A 13,591-nucleotide genomic window follows, 5' to 3' on the forward strand; every position below is an offset into this window, starting at 1 on the left:
CCCTCTGTGAGCTGGACGCTCAATATACGGCTGTGAAGTATTCGACCATCTGCTGCAGTTTCTTTAGGTTATGCTTTCAAAGCTTCCCTGCAATTAAATGAAGAAGCTAGTTGCTGGAAGACACCTGACTAAAGAAATTGGTCTTATAATTGCAATTATTTTTTTAATGGATAGTGCCAAAATAAACGTAACCACCCAGGACACAAGTAAATTTTAGTCAGACATGCACAAAAGAAATGGGGGACATGCCCAGGACCTTCACCTCTGTTTTCTTATTTCTTATTGCTGGTAACTGGCACAATTGGCTTAAAATTATTCTGTAGCTCAGCAATTAGGGTTAGACAGTCCTAACTGCTGAGTGGGACAGGAAGGAATATACAAGATGGAGAACTTGTAATCACATTAAAAAGGTGCAAATGCATTGATATTGAGACTGCTGTACTTGCTGCTCTGAGTCACGCTGCTTTATATTTAAGAAAGGGAACAAAGAAGCCAAAGGTCTCAGAATGAAGTGATTAAAACCTGTGATGATGGAAAGGAAAATACCTGAACTTGAAATCAGCTGGAAGACAGTAACCCATGCGATAATCATTCCTTGTCTTAACTATTTGTTTTTGAAGGTCTTTAGTTGACTTGCTGTACCCATTGAAGATATGGTTGGTAAAGAGTAGCTTTCCTTGAATGTACATCTGCCAAAGAAGAGAACGAAAAACTGCAGAGCTGGCAAGAGCAACCTCTTACTCTAAATGAAGATGAGAGGCTGAGAAACAAAGAAAGTTGTTAGGTAGCTTGACTTACACAGATGGCTTAGAGCTTTCACCTTCATGACTTTGTTATATAAAATATTTTATTTCATTCAAGAAATTTAAAAAAATAAAACTCATGTATTTCTAGTTCCTCCGAGATACACTGTATACTGGAGGGTATAAAACAACATTTTGCATGCTGCTGCATGGACTACCAAAGCCCACCACCAGCCATCCCGCTAATATTTCAGTTGAGGTATGGCGTAAGATGACATGTTTGAAGATGAACACAGACACATACATTAGGCATAGGGAAAAACAGCTGTTTGCTTGGGGTTTTTTTGTTTTGCGTATGTTAACTAAATTTTTTGATTGTTTTTTTCTTTTTTAGTGGTTTTTTTTTTTTACTACAGAGTATCCTGCTTCTACACTTTTATAAATAGCAATGAACTTTCCTGTTTAAATACTGTATCTCATTGGAAACAGTTTTCTAGAGAAGAAAGGTGATGGCCTGATGTTTAAAGCCATAAAGATTCAAAATGTGGGCAAAATCTGAAACGTTAGTAATTTTATCTCCCCGGAAAAGTAAACCAGGGGACTAAAGCTAATTCAGAGCTGTTCAGAAAGATCCAGAAACATTTTCAAACTCTGTTTCCACAGTTTCGAACTTGCTTTTGATTCTGAAGTGTATTTCATGATGTCTCAATCATTTGCGTGTTTCCCGAAGCTGGCATTTCTAGATGATTATCTTATCATGACAACCTCAACAAACCAGATGAGTTAAAAGCCAAATTCAGTTTTGTGCTAGAACTTAGAATTCTAAAACAAGTCATATTAGTGATGCATTTTATAGAAAGATCTCAGCAACTGAAAGGAGGCAGCCTTCTGCATTTTTAGAGCATTTCTTTTGGGTTTGGATCAGTTTGTTGGGTTGGGCCTTTTGTTTTTAGTGTCCCCAGACTCAAAATTCCCAGAGCAAGTTCAAGCAAAGATAAATAATTTTTCAACATGTTGCAAAGACTGTTCCACACAAATATAACTTATGGATGATCTCAGAATTAGGGCTTGAAGAAAAGCCTGTGGAAATGTTAGGTATAAAAAGAATGAATGTGAGAGCATCAGCCTTTTCTTGGTCAGTAAAGAAAGAGTGACATGGTTGGGCCAGATTCTCACTGACATGAAAGCCTGGGTCATTGTTCTGGCAGTGTAAAGAAGCCTTTGTTTAAGTGAAAAGTGACTTCATTGAATTTAAAACTATAAGAATCATTTAAGCTGATGTACTATCCAAAACTGCTTGTGTTGTGGGATGTTCCCAGTGTTACACAACTGGAAACATCTGGCTTATTTCATGGAAGCTCTCAGCATGCAGAACTCCAAGTCAAGACTCTCTGAATACTTCAGGGTAATGCATTTCAAGTAACAATGGATGTATTCACTAGAAGGAAATCCAGAGGACCACTGAATTGTCTTCCTCTTGTGCTCACACCAATATGTATTCCTCTGTAATAAAACCACTAATGAACAAGACGTAGAACGCTGCTTTTGCCTGTGGGTAATGGAGAGGGAAAAGAAAAATATTTTATATCATGGTAGAAGTTATGATAGCACTGTTTTATTCAACCCTGAAACATTTTTCTTGCAAGTACCTTGTCTCATTACTGTGAAGATCTCTCTTCACCTGAGTGTGAGAGGAGCATTCAATGCAGTGCAGATTTGGAAGTGATGACCAGTTGAATACATGTTACACTGTGACACGGGTCCTCATTTCCCTGCTCCCCTGCTTAAATCCAATGTTGTGAGCAGCGTTGGCATCACAACAAAGGGAATCCTGTAAGCTCTCCTTGGGGTACAGTTTTGAGTGTATGTCAGCAGGTGGAAGTGATAGCAACATCTGGCCTCAGCTACTGATCTTCTGGCTATGCATACCCCTTTATATCTGTGTGTTTTCCCCTTGAGGCAAACTCTTTTCATTCATTTGTTCTGAATTTCCTGACTCCCTCTTGATTTTCCTATTCTCATTCCAGTTTCTTCCTCATACTTTGCTTATACATAGGTTTCTTTCTCTGCTTACTACTTTTTTTCATAATCAGTGCCTCATCTTGCTTCCCATAACTGGTCTTCCTTCCCCTTCCCTATCGTATTTCTCATTACACAGATCCTTCTGATCTGACATCCAGTCTCTTTCTATATCTCTGTTATTGTTCTCCCTCCATATTGCATGTTCCTTTCTTTCTTATGGTGCGAGCACAGAGAATAAGAGAAGAAACCTCCAGCCATTTACAGCCCAGCTTACTGCCTCTGCTCCACATGCTGGGAAGTTGTGCTTTGGTTTGGTCACCACTCCCCAGTATGTTCCAGCCTTTGGGTTCCCGGTACAGATAATCTGAATGAGCTGCCTCTTGCTGCTGCAAGCCCTGGCGTGTCATGTTGTCCAACTGAAGTGCCTTCCACTGCCACATGGATGAGGAAACAACACACAACACGCCTCTCACGTTGGCTTTGATTAACCAGCGGCATTGTCCGGCTGCCAAAATGTGCCGGGGCGCATACCAGTTTTGTTATTCCGTTTAGAACTCTGACTCTTGTTTTATTGTGGTTAATAATGAAAACGTATCACAAGCCAACCGCGAAGGAACCTTTTGCCACTGGGGGACTTGTCTACAGAATGCTCTGGTAATAACACCGCTATTCTCTGATACACGTGATTGTACAAAATGAAGAGGCGGATAGAAGAGGTAGATAAATCTACTCCAAAGATGATCTGATGCATGAGTACACAATGCATTGAAACTTTTCTAAGTGAATACAAATGAAAAGGCTGCCTCTGGCAATCACGCTCGCTGTCAGAGGAATGTAGCCCTTTCCATTACAATTCACCTGGTTGACTCTGTAATAGTATGACATAGGAATTTCATTATTCCTTCCACCACAAGCAATCAGTTTATGCCTTCAAGCATGAAATTCAGGTATGCTTGACGCTTTGCTTTGCTTGCATAATATGTAAATATTACCAGTCAAAGTTTTCCAGTGTTTTGCTAATTCCTGTCACTCTCAGTATGGCTTTCTGTAGCATGTGACTTTCACAGGCTGGCATTTTATGGCATAAGAATTATGTCTTCCATGGGGTATCCTTCTGGCTTTGTTCACTCCTAAAACACCAGGTTCATTAGCAAGTAGCTCTGAAGGTCAACTTTTCTCTGTAGGTATAAACTGGCATAAGCAAAGCTTTTTTACCCCTGCTGGGGTAAATTTAATCCAGAGTGCTTTCAAACCCAAGTCTTTAGTGAAAGCCAAGAGATAAATTTGGATGGTGGCATTTTGAAGTGGAGGGAGGTTCTTTCTTCCCTTAGAGCTAAACATAGTTCTGGCAAATGGCCTCAGACTTAAATTCTTGAGGGAGTCATAATAAGCAAGCCAGGGCAAAGAGGAATGTTTTTCTCCCTGACTAATTCTTCCACATAAAAAGGTGAAAGGTCAAAGATGAACTTTAATACTAATGAAACTCTGAACTTCAGAGCAGTAATATGTCAGAACATTAAAAAAATGACAAAATAAAAAAATGTTTTATTATTGGCAACAGTAGGTTGGTTTTATAAGCATATATATCTCTGTCCTGATTCCTTTTAACCTTTGGGAGAAGGGGAACTTTTAGATATTTAGCACAGACATTAAGCAATCCACAGTAGGAGTTTTGGGATTTCAGCCCATGCTTTTCCCTTTATGTGCCCTTCTGCCTCTTTCCAGATGACTAAAGGAGTAAAATGGGGCTGTCTTAAATTTATCACAAGTTCTCTTTGCCTGGCTTTTTGAACTGAGATGGTCATTCTCAAGGCTAATTTTCTTCTGTCTAGGAATATTTCATGCAGATTAACAAATTTCACATATTCATATAATAGAAAAAATTCTGCTGATTCAAACTGCCCCTTAGAAAAGCCACTTGACAAATCCATGGGTATATGTGCACGTGCATTCAAATTTTAAAGTAAAAACACTAAAGTTCATTTAAATTGAATCATCAGAGTTGAAAGGCATTTAATGAAAGCTTTTTTATCTGTTTGGGTTTTGTAGAACAACTGTTCTTGGGCTGGTAATGTACAAACGAAATGGCTGAGCTGTCCCATTCGTGATATAGATTATTTGTGGTGATGACATACAACTTCTAATCATTGTGGGTTGTGCAAATAGGAATCTAACCTGTGAAATACAAAGTACTGTAAGCTCAGCAGGGCTGGAGTGGCCAAACGCACACCAACCAGCAAGAATCTGCAGGAAAGCAAAGGGCTCCAGAAAATATGACCTATGAAGAAAGGTTGCGTAACTTGTGCTTGTTTAGCATACAGACGTGAAGACTGAGTGGGGGTTTATAGTTATGGGAGACAGAAGGGAAGTGAAAGAGATGACCTGCTTGCTACAGAAAGAAAGAGAACGGTCTATTTGCCATGTCCATGATGAACAGAGCAAGAAATAATGGGCTTTAACTACAGGAAGAAAAATTAAATAGGAAAAGCTATCAAGCAATATGAGTATAAAGCATTCAGATATACTTTTGTGAGCATATTATGGCTTCTCTATCACCGAATCTTTATGAAGAGGTTAAGCAGCAGGAGTAGAATTCACCTCACCTATGCTGAATCCCATGGGAGAGAAACAGGCATTTCCAGCATGTGATTAATTTGACCCACTTCCATTATACATTGGAAGGAGATGATGTGGACAGACTTTTAGCAGGGCCTGTTATGGCAGGATAAGGGGTGATGGTTTCAAACTAAATGAGGGGAGATTCAGGCCAGACATGTGGAAGGAATTTTTTATAATGAGGGTGGTGAAACACTGGCATAGGTTGCCCAGAGAGGTGGTAGATGCCCCATCCCTGGAGACATCCCAGGCCAGGCTGGACGGGGCTCTGAGCAACCTGATCTAGTTGAAGATGTCCCTGCTCATCGCAGGGGGTCAGACTAGCTGAGATTTGAAGGTTCCTTCCAACCCAAACTATTCTATGAATTATGCTGTGGAAGTGCCTGTTTTTCTTCAGGGGCTGTGAAAGACTCTAGAAAATCAATTCAGGTCTAAAGGTCTATTTCATGTATGTCTAAAGCTCTGACATAGTTGATTTTGTACTGGTGATAATGGTGAGGCTAGATGATCTCTTCAGGTTGTTTCTGGACTATGATGAACTGTCATTGCAGAAGGTTTGCCTAACTGAAGGACAAACTGAAAACAAAAGTTGGCTGTTCAGTAGGATGAGAGTAACAGAAATGTATTATTGTTTCATGGCTGCTTGGCTGAATAATTTGGAATGAGATAATGAATAATGTAATTGCTAATAAGCATACAAGTCATCATCACCACACAATGAGCAAACCAGTGTTCTGAAAGAAGTCAAGAATAGAAGACGTATAGAGACTGATTATCCTGTAAATTCCTGACTATGGCCTTTCTAGAGTAGCTTTTGTGAAACAGAAAACTGTACAAACAGTTGCTGGGTGTATCGTCACATTCCATGTATAGAGGCTTCCACATCCTGGGCTCAATTCATAAGCATTATTTTTACTTGAGAAAAATTACTAAAACCAATGTCCTCTTGATTATCTGCAGCAGAAAATGACAGAAACTATTTTGAATTATATTCCCAGAAGACTTCCACTCAGCTCTTGAATCCGGAGAAGTTCAAACTCACTGAATGGCCTGATATAGCACAAATTCCTTCTATGCTGTTGATAAGATGCAGAATCAGCTCGAAACATCCAGCCTATATTGTAATGAGTGCACTTAAGAAGCTGGCAAGGCTTTAGTCAACTGCAAGGCAAACACAATTAGAGAAACCAGCTTTCCTTTAAAATGTTTTGGATCTTGAGGTCAGCTGGAATTAAATGGATTGGTGTGACTTTCCCTCACATTTTTCAGGACAGTACTCTACTGATCGAGGGAGAAGAATAATGAAAACCTCATCTGCGAAGTTTCTCATATGAAGTTTAACTTGACCTGCACAACCAGTTGTAAGTGTGTACCACCCCTTACCACTATGCAGCCTCAATACTTCCAACTGGTAGCAATCTGGGAATGGCAATGAAGTCACCAGTGGGTTTAATGAAATCTTTGTTGCATTCCCCATCTCAAACGTGCATGCTAGAACGCTGGCTGGGAAAGTCTGGGATAGGTTAAAGTCAGACTGGAGTTTCACCGGACCTTTTCTGGAAATCTTGTACATATTCACATCTTGGGGGGAAAAACATGTGGGTTCTCCTGCTCTTCATCCTAGGCATTGCATGTATGCCTTGATGGCCTATCTCTCCACAGAGGTCTGTTTATGAATGTGTACGAATTTCCACAGCAATGGCAAATGCAGCAGGTATTCTGAGGGCAAGCTTTGTCCCTTTCCTGCTTTATTTCCTTTTTATTTTTTGTGTTCTAGCTTCCTCACGTGCTTGGGAGACTTCTGTCCCTGCTTCACACTTGGCAGAAGGTTACCAGTAGCACAAACTGGGCACACAGCTGCTTGCTGGGGAAACCAGTCACCTTCGTCGTTTGGGATAAACATGGAATCTGGACCAATGGACTGAAATCTAAAGCTGCTGCCTTCCATCCGTGCCCACATGGCCACACTGCAACTGAGAGACAAGTGAACATAAATAACTTTCACAGCCCATGTTGCATTCTTCAAGCACTCTGGAACACATTTCCAGGCCCCTGGCCCTGGTTTTGACCTCAGGTTGGCTTCTCCTTTCCATTGTGTAGTCATTACCACTTAAAAGAATGAATTCTGTCAGCAATTGCTAACCTAAAGATATGTAAATCCTCTCAGTTTTAGGTCAGTCTGCTCCTCTAACAAACAGTGACTTGCAAAACACCTCATCAGAAACTACATACACTCTTGACCTTGCAGCTTCAGACATTTGGACGCCTGTACAGTTGCTTGGGTCTTGTTTTAACACTGATCTCAAGACTGTTGGATAAAGTGTCCTTCAGCTGAACATTATACACTAATATGGTTATGTAACCAATATGCACATGTGCAACCAATTGCCTTTTTAGGGTGTGAATGTAGTGATAAGACTTTATATATAATGGCCGTTACTTTTTTTGCTGGTGTGTTGGCTTTATTCCAGCATCCAGATTTGCACAACTCTGTAACAAACAATACCTCATCTCTGTGTGCTACAATTTGGCCTTTTTTTTTTGCACACTGGGTGACAGAACCCTGTTTCTTGGGACAACAGTTGTATCACAGTGTCAGTCTGACATGCTTCAGAAATTGGAAAATGTAATCTTTAAGAATGGCGCTGCTGGCACTCAGTCACATCCAGAGATTATTATAAATCTAGAAATTTAATCATTCGATGCCAGTTTCCCTCAGCTGTCTCTCACGATATTTAACCATCTTTCCATGGAGTACAGCACTGAAGGATGAAAGCAAGTATATTGGCTTAAATTCATTCTTATACTGGAATGTGATGGTCTTCCATCAGCGTGTGTACATAAGCACACCCTGCTTTGTTATTGTTAGGTTCACATGTTTGTTATCCTAGTAGTTTCTTCACAAATAATGTATGATTATACATTTGTAAATGAAACAGAAAAAGCATCTACTTTTGAAAAGAGAGGAATTAAAATCCTATGGGAAAGAAAACAGCGGGAATGTTTGGTGGTTGGTGGTTTTGTCTGTTTGTTGTTTGTTTTGGTTTGGGTTTTGGTTTGTATTTAACACAGCACAACACTTTTGAAAAGCCACTTTTTGGAAAAAAAACAAACCAAACCAAACCAAACCAAACCAAAACTTGGTTCCCTTCTGCCTCCTGCCCCTCAAACACACAACTCCCAACATTTTGAAGGCACAGGAACTAAGTCCTGGCTGAAGATCTTTAGACAGGGGGCAGGGGGAGAGAGAGGGATTGTCGGTATGGCAGGAAATACATGCATGATCAGAGAGAAGCAACTGCCCCTGGGAGCAACTGCATTATTGTAATGCTTCTGTAAAACCATTTCCTTGAGGCATCTAAAAGGCTATATAGAAAGCTGTCTAAAAGCAAATGTTTAATATCTTACAACATTTCCTTCTTGCCTAATACATTCACTACAACTTGAACTTAATTCTTTTTCTTTGAAGCCATGAATTCCTTCTCTTAAACTCACTTGTATTTATTTAGCTGAAGAGCAGTTATTTTAGTAGGAAATTAAGGATGGGCTCTGTCTTTCTAAGCTTACTAAGGATAGCCTTTGATTCATTAGACACAGGGGCCAATTGTGTTTCATTATGAAGTTTTTTTCCTGATCATCTGAGGAAATTCCCAAGGACCAGAGGAAATCAGTTATCTGCCTCAAGAAGAAAGCACGTAAAATTAAGGAAACTTTTAATCCTATTTTTACACAGTTTGAGAGAGACTTTCCCTTCCTGGCAACATTACTTTTGCTTTATTGAAGCTTTACAAATTAAAAGATATATAAAATTCTTTGATATATTCAGCTAAGGATGATTTCAGAGGTAAAGAACCTTCTTCTCATGAACTCTGCATTCTCCCCCCTAATCCTTTTATTAAAGTTTTACCCAAATTAAAGCAACAACCTTGCACGTACTGGTATAAAAGCAGCTGTGCAGGATTATACCAGAGGCTCCTCTAACCTGTCCAGCATCCTGTCCCTGCAAGTGGCTGGAAGAGCATTTATAAGAAAATCCTATTCTTTCTGACCCATCGCAGCCATAAGCAGTTAAAAATTCAGGGATTTCCTCAACCAAAAGCTGTGTCTGGGCCACTACATTTGATATCTGCCAGTGGAGCTGCCCTGCAGGAATGTATCTCATTCCACTTCGGACACACTTAGGCTTTTGGCCTCCACAACATCCTGTGGCAAAGAGTTCCACAATTTAACGATGTGCTGTGAGAAAAAGAACTTCCTTTTGTTTTAAAGCTGCTGCTTATCTCTTCTTTGGTGCCTGACCATTCCTGTTTTAAGAAACAATGAGTAATTATTTCTTATTCCTTTGCCACACCATTTTTGCTTTATAAAGCTTTCTTGTATCTCGCCTTAGTCTCTTTTGTAAACTACCCTGTTTAGTCCTTCCTTATACAAACAGCTATTCCACATTATATCCTTTTTTGAGATGTGGTGAGGACAGTCACGTGCTGTGTACCAGAATCTCAGGAATGTTTTATTTACCCTTTAACTAACATTCTGCTTGCGTTATGACCATTGCAGAGCACTGATCAGAAGTTTTCAGGGGTATGTCAACGAACAACTCTTAGACCTCTTATTCCACTGTGAAGAGCTATTGTGTCGATCTTGGCATCTGTATAAATAATTATGATTCTTTCCCCCTATGTGAATGACTCTGCACCTATTGATAGTGAATTTCATACACCAGCTGATTATCAGTTACTGAGCACTGCACGATCCCTCTGGAACTCTCTGTGATCAGCTTTGAACATTCCGGACAATCCATGCAACCTGGAATTTTGTCATCTCTCACACATGACAGATTTTTCAGAAGTACAAAAAGATGAGACTTGTATTCTACCCTAAATGTAGTGACTTCATTCTTAATGCTTATTACTTCTAAACTGCAATCAGGCCAATCCCCATTCTTCAGCAGAGGTCATGCTGTTGTCCAACTGAAAATAACCACAGCCTATTTTAGGCTCCAGAACTTCTGAACATCATTATTTATTATTTTACTTTTGAGCTGCCCTGGAAATGATAATGGCCCTTTCCAATTTGTGACTTCTGGTTGAGTTGCGTTTGAAGGCTTCTTATCTTTCTCCTGGGCTTTGCAAGTGACTACTGTATGCAGATAGCATAAGGAGAGCTGGAGCTGCTACCTCTGGCAGGTTTCCTTAGTGCCTCCTGGTCCACAATGGATGCGTATGGCACTGGTCAAGTCTTGCCCTTCAAAGCCAGGCCAGGGAAACTGTTCCGAATTGCTGCTGCCCCTGTTGGTAGATTAAACCGCTCTGCCTGAGCATGGTAACAGCTGAGTGAGTCTGATTGGGAATTGCTTGAGGATGGACTGAATAACTCTCTAGGAACAGCAAAGAAGGCTCCATCTGTATAGGATGTTCAGTGTCTCACTTGAAGGGTGTAGAGCTTGTAACAAGGTGAAATAGGCTCATACCTTCCAGACTTGCTGTTTGCTTGGACTGATTACTTGTCAGCTGAGAGACATTAGGAGTACTGATAGAAAGGCCTATTAACACATTCTTCCTAAAACCAGATTCCATTCTTCCTTAAACAATGGCTAGTTTCTTGTTCAAGCAAAAGAACTAGCCACCTTGCCTTTACCCTTCAGTTTTTAAAAACAGTAATTAAGACCATGCTGACATGCTAATATAAGACCATGCTGACACGCTAATAAGGTTTCAGATTTTACTCCTCATGCATCTTTTCTGTCTGTCTGTCTGTATCTGGGAAATGACTGAAACTGAGTTTGTACTGGTGGCTAATCTTTGATGCAGTGAATTGCAGGTAAACAGACAAACCCCAAACAAACCAAAAACCTCCAACCAAAGCCAAATGTTGCACATATACCTTAGGATGTCTTTAAATTATTTTAAAAACAAAAGTAGTTTATGAGCTGTTTTAAGGACTAATCAGTTAATCAGTCACACACAAAAATGCTTTTATCCTGATTTTTCTTTCAAAAACAATGTGTAAGTTCCATGTGGGAATGCAAAAAGGTAACATGGAAGAGAATCAAACTGCATCTCTGAAATTGATTACCTGGATTATTCAGAGCTGTTAAACATCATTTTCATCGGCCATGGGTCATTCACACTAAAACATGTAATCTCCATCTTTTTCTACGACAGACCCTCGGTTTGTTGCGTGTTTTACAGAGTATTTTTCCACTTTGTCAATTACATGTAGCAGGTTTGGAAGAAGTTTTGGGTTTTCTGCATTTTTTTCCTATTTATTTATGTCACTTTTCTATCAGAAAGGAAATAAAATGTTACTAATATTACCACGAAAAAAGAAGCTATGTGGTTACAAATGTAATGTTCTTCAGGACATGTGTTCTGTGGTGCTATTATACATAGCTAAGCAATGTCGGGTAGGCTGCTGGTGTCACCCAGTGGACAGAAAAGTTCATCACAGGTGCGTGTCATGTAGAGGTTTTTGTTCTGCAGGAATAGCGCGTCCCTAACTGACAAAAATAGCCTTAATTTTACAGTAGTTAAGATGAGATGATGTTTGAAAGGTCCTCTGTTCTAATGCCATGGGCACTACTAAAAATATGCAGAGCAAACACAGGAAGCAGTACTTCTTCCTCACTGTTATTGGGAAGTAGACAAAGAATAACCAAACAATAATTAGTGGGCGCTCTCTCCTACTGGGATAAAGTAACTAAAATAAGCAAGCAAAACAGTGTTTGTGCTGTTTTTTACGGAAAGATGAGGGGATTATTAAAATCCAGTTATCATGCAATTCTGTGTGATTCAATACAAGATTGCATTGTCTTAGTCTAATAACAGCTTGTCAACAGAGGTGAACAAGACCTGGAGAATCCTTTCTTCACAGTGTTACAACAGTAATGTATTTCAAAGCATTTAATGTGTGCTTTGCATGCAAAGCATCAATAGAATAAATCACTATGAATCAATCCCTTACAAGAAATTCTGTGTTTTCAGACAACATATGAAACCTGTGTAAGTACTTAAAACTGACTTAAGTGCATGTTTTGTCCAAGACATTTCCTGATTTGCAAAGAGTACTGCTCAGAATGCTGGAAAACAGAAGTTTCTGTCTTTTTCTGAAGCCTGAAACATGCTGTTGTGTGATGTGCTCCAAGAGTTTTTGCCACAGATTAAGCAGGAGTGAGGTAAAATGCATACACAGATGGCTAGATCTAACCTACGAAGCCCAAAGGAAGAACTCATGCTCCTTTTCTGATGCTGTGGCAACTAGCCTGTTCTTCTTGCCCTTTGCAGGTAGAATGAGAATGACTTGAGCATTGTAAATCCTGAACTGCTAATAGATTAAGAAGAGCTAGGGCTGCTGGGACACTAGTCGGTACTCCTCAAGAAGATGAGCGTTCCTCTCTCCTGATGGCCCAAATATTCATGACTTTTGGCAATCCCAAAGTCACTCATTTGTAACAAGATCACAGTAATAGCCTTAAGAGTTCAATAATTGACTGGAAGAGTTTTAACATACCAAAAACATGCCAGGAACTACGTTATGTCTCTTTTCCAGTAAGGAACCTTTATGATCAGTAAATGCATCTGCAGAAGTGATGTCATATCTGAGGAGGCGAAAGGAATCCAGACAACTCTGAAGCAAAAAGGGAAATACAATTATATAATTAAATAGCTGGTAATTTTTTCCTGACCAGTTGAGCTAGTAAAATTCCTTCTAAACAAGCCGCTATGAACTCAGCTGAATTATCTTTCAGACCAGGTAGCACTTGTTCTTTACACTGTAATTCTCATGACACAGGCTTCTAGATTTCTCAGTTTCTCTTTGTGGGCATACTTCTCTCTTCTTAAAAGGAAAAGCTCCTCTGATATATAAAACTAGACTTCGTAGCTGCAAGAACAGTGGTGGTAGCTACTCACTGTGCAACTTCCTCATGGATTTGTCAAAATCCTCTGGAATCCTGTGGAACGTCCTCATGGATTTGTCAAAATCCTCTGGGATCCTGGCTTCCAAAAGTCTTGTGCTCCTGCCATTAGTGGACAGGAACCAACTACAAGACCACACTGTGTGACAAGGGGGAAACACACAAGCCTTTTTTCCACTGATTTACCAAACAGGTTTTTGGGTCAGGCTTCCAGGAAGAAAAAACAAGATGAAAATTTAGGTCTGAAAACACCTTTACTTTCTTCCTCTTCTCTTTATATAAAATGTAGATATTT

The 13,591-nt window shown here is 39.8% G+C and overlaps 1 protein-coding gene across 2 annotated transcripts in view; it reads right to left on the reverse strand.

Annotated features, from left to right (window-relative positions):
- The window catches only part of C1H3orf20 (chromosome 1 C3orf20 homolog), a 36,741-nt gene that overhangs the window by 7,389 nt on the left and 15,761 nt on the right, over window positions 1-13,591 (reverse strand). Inside the window, exons 8-9 of one of the 2 annotated variants that reach the window (XM_065043260.1) lie at window positions 12,891-13,007; window positions 547-689 (exon numbers count right to left, since the gene is read on the reverse strand). In XM_065043260.1, coding sequence (XP_064899332.1) covers window positions 547-689; window positions 12,891-13,007 — 260 coding nt within the window. Of the gene's footprint in view, window positions 1-546; window positions 690-2,336; window positions 7,355-12,890; window positions 13,008-13,591 lie in introns of those variants that run through there. The other variant, XM_065043268.1, reaches the window with a different exon arrangement.

The sequence above is a fragment of the Columba livia genome, chromosome 1, assembly GCF_036013475.1.
Source record: "Columba livia isolate bColLiv1 breed racing homer chromosome 1, bColLiv1.pat.W.v2, whole genome shotgun sequence".
NCBI lineage: Eukaryota > Metazoa > Chordata > Aves > Columbiformes > Columbidae > Columba > Columba livia.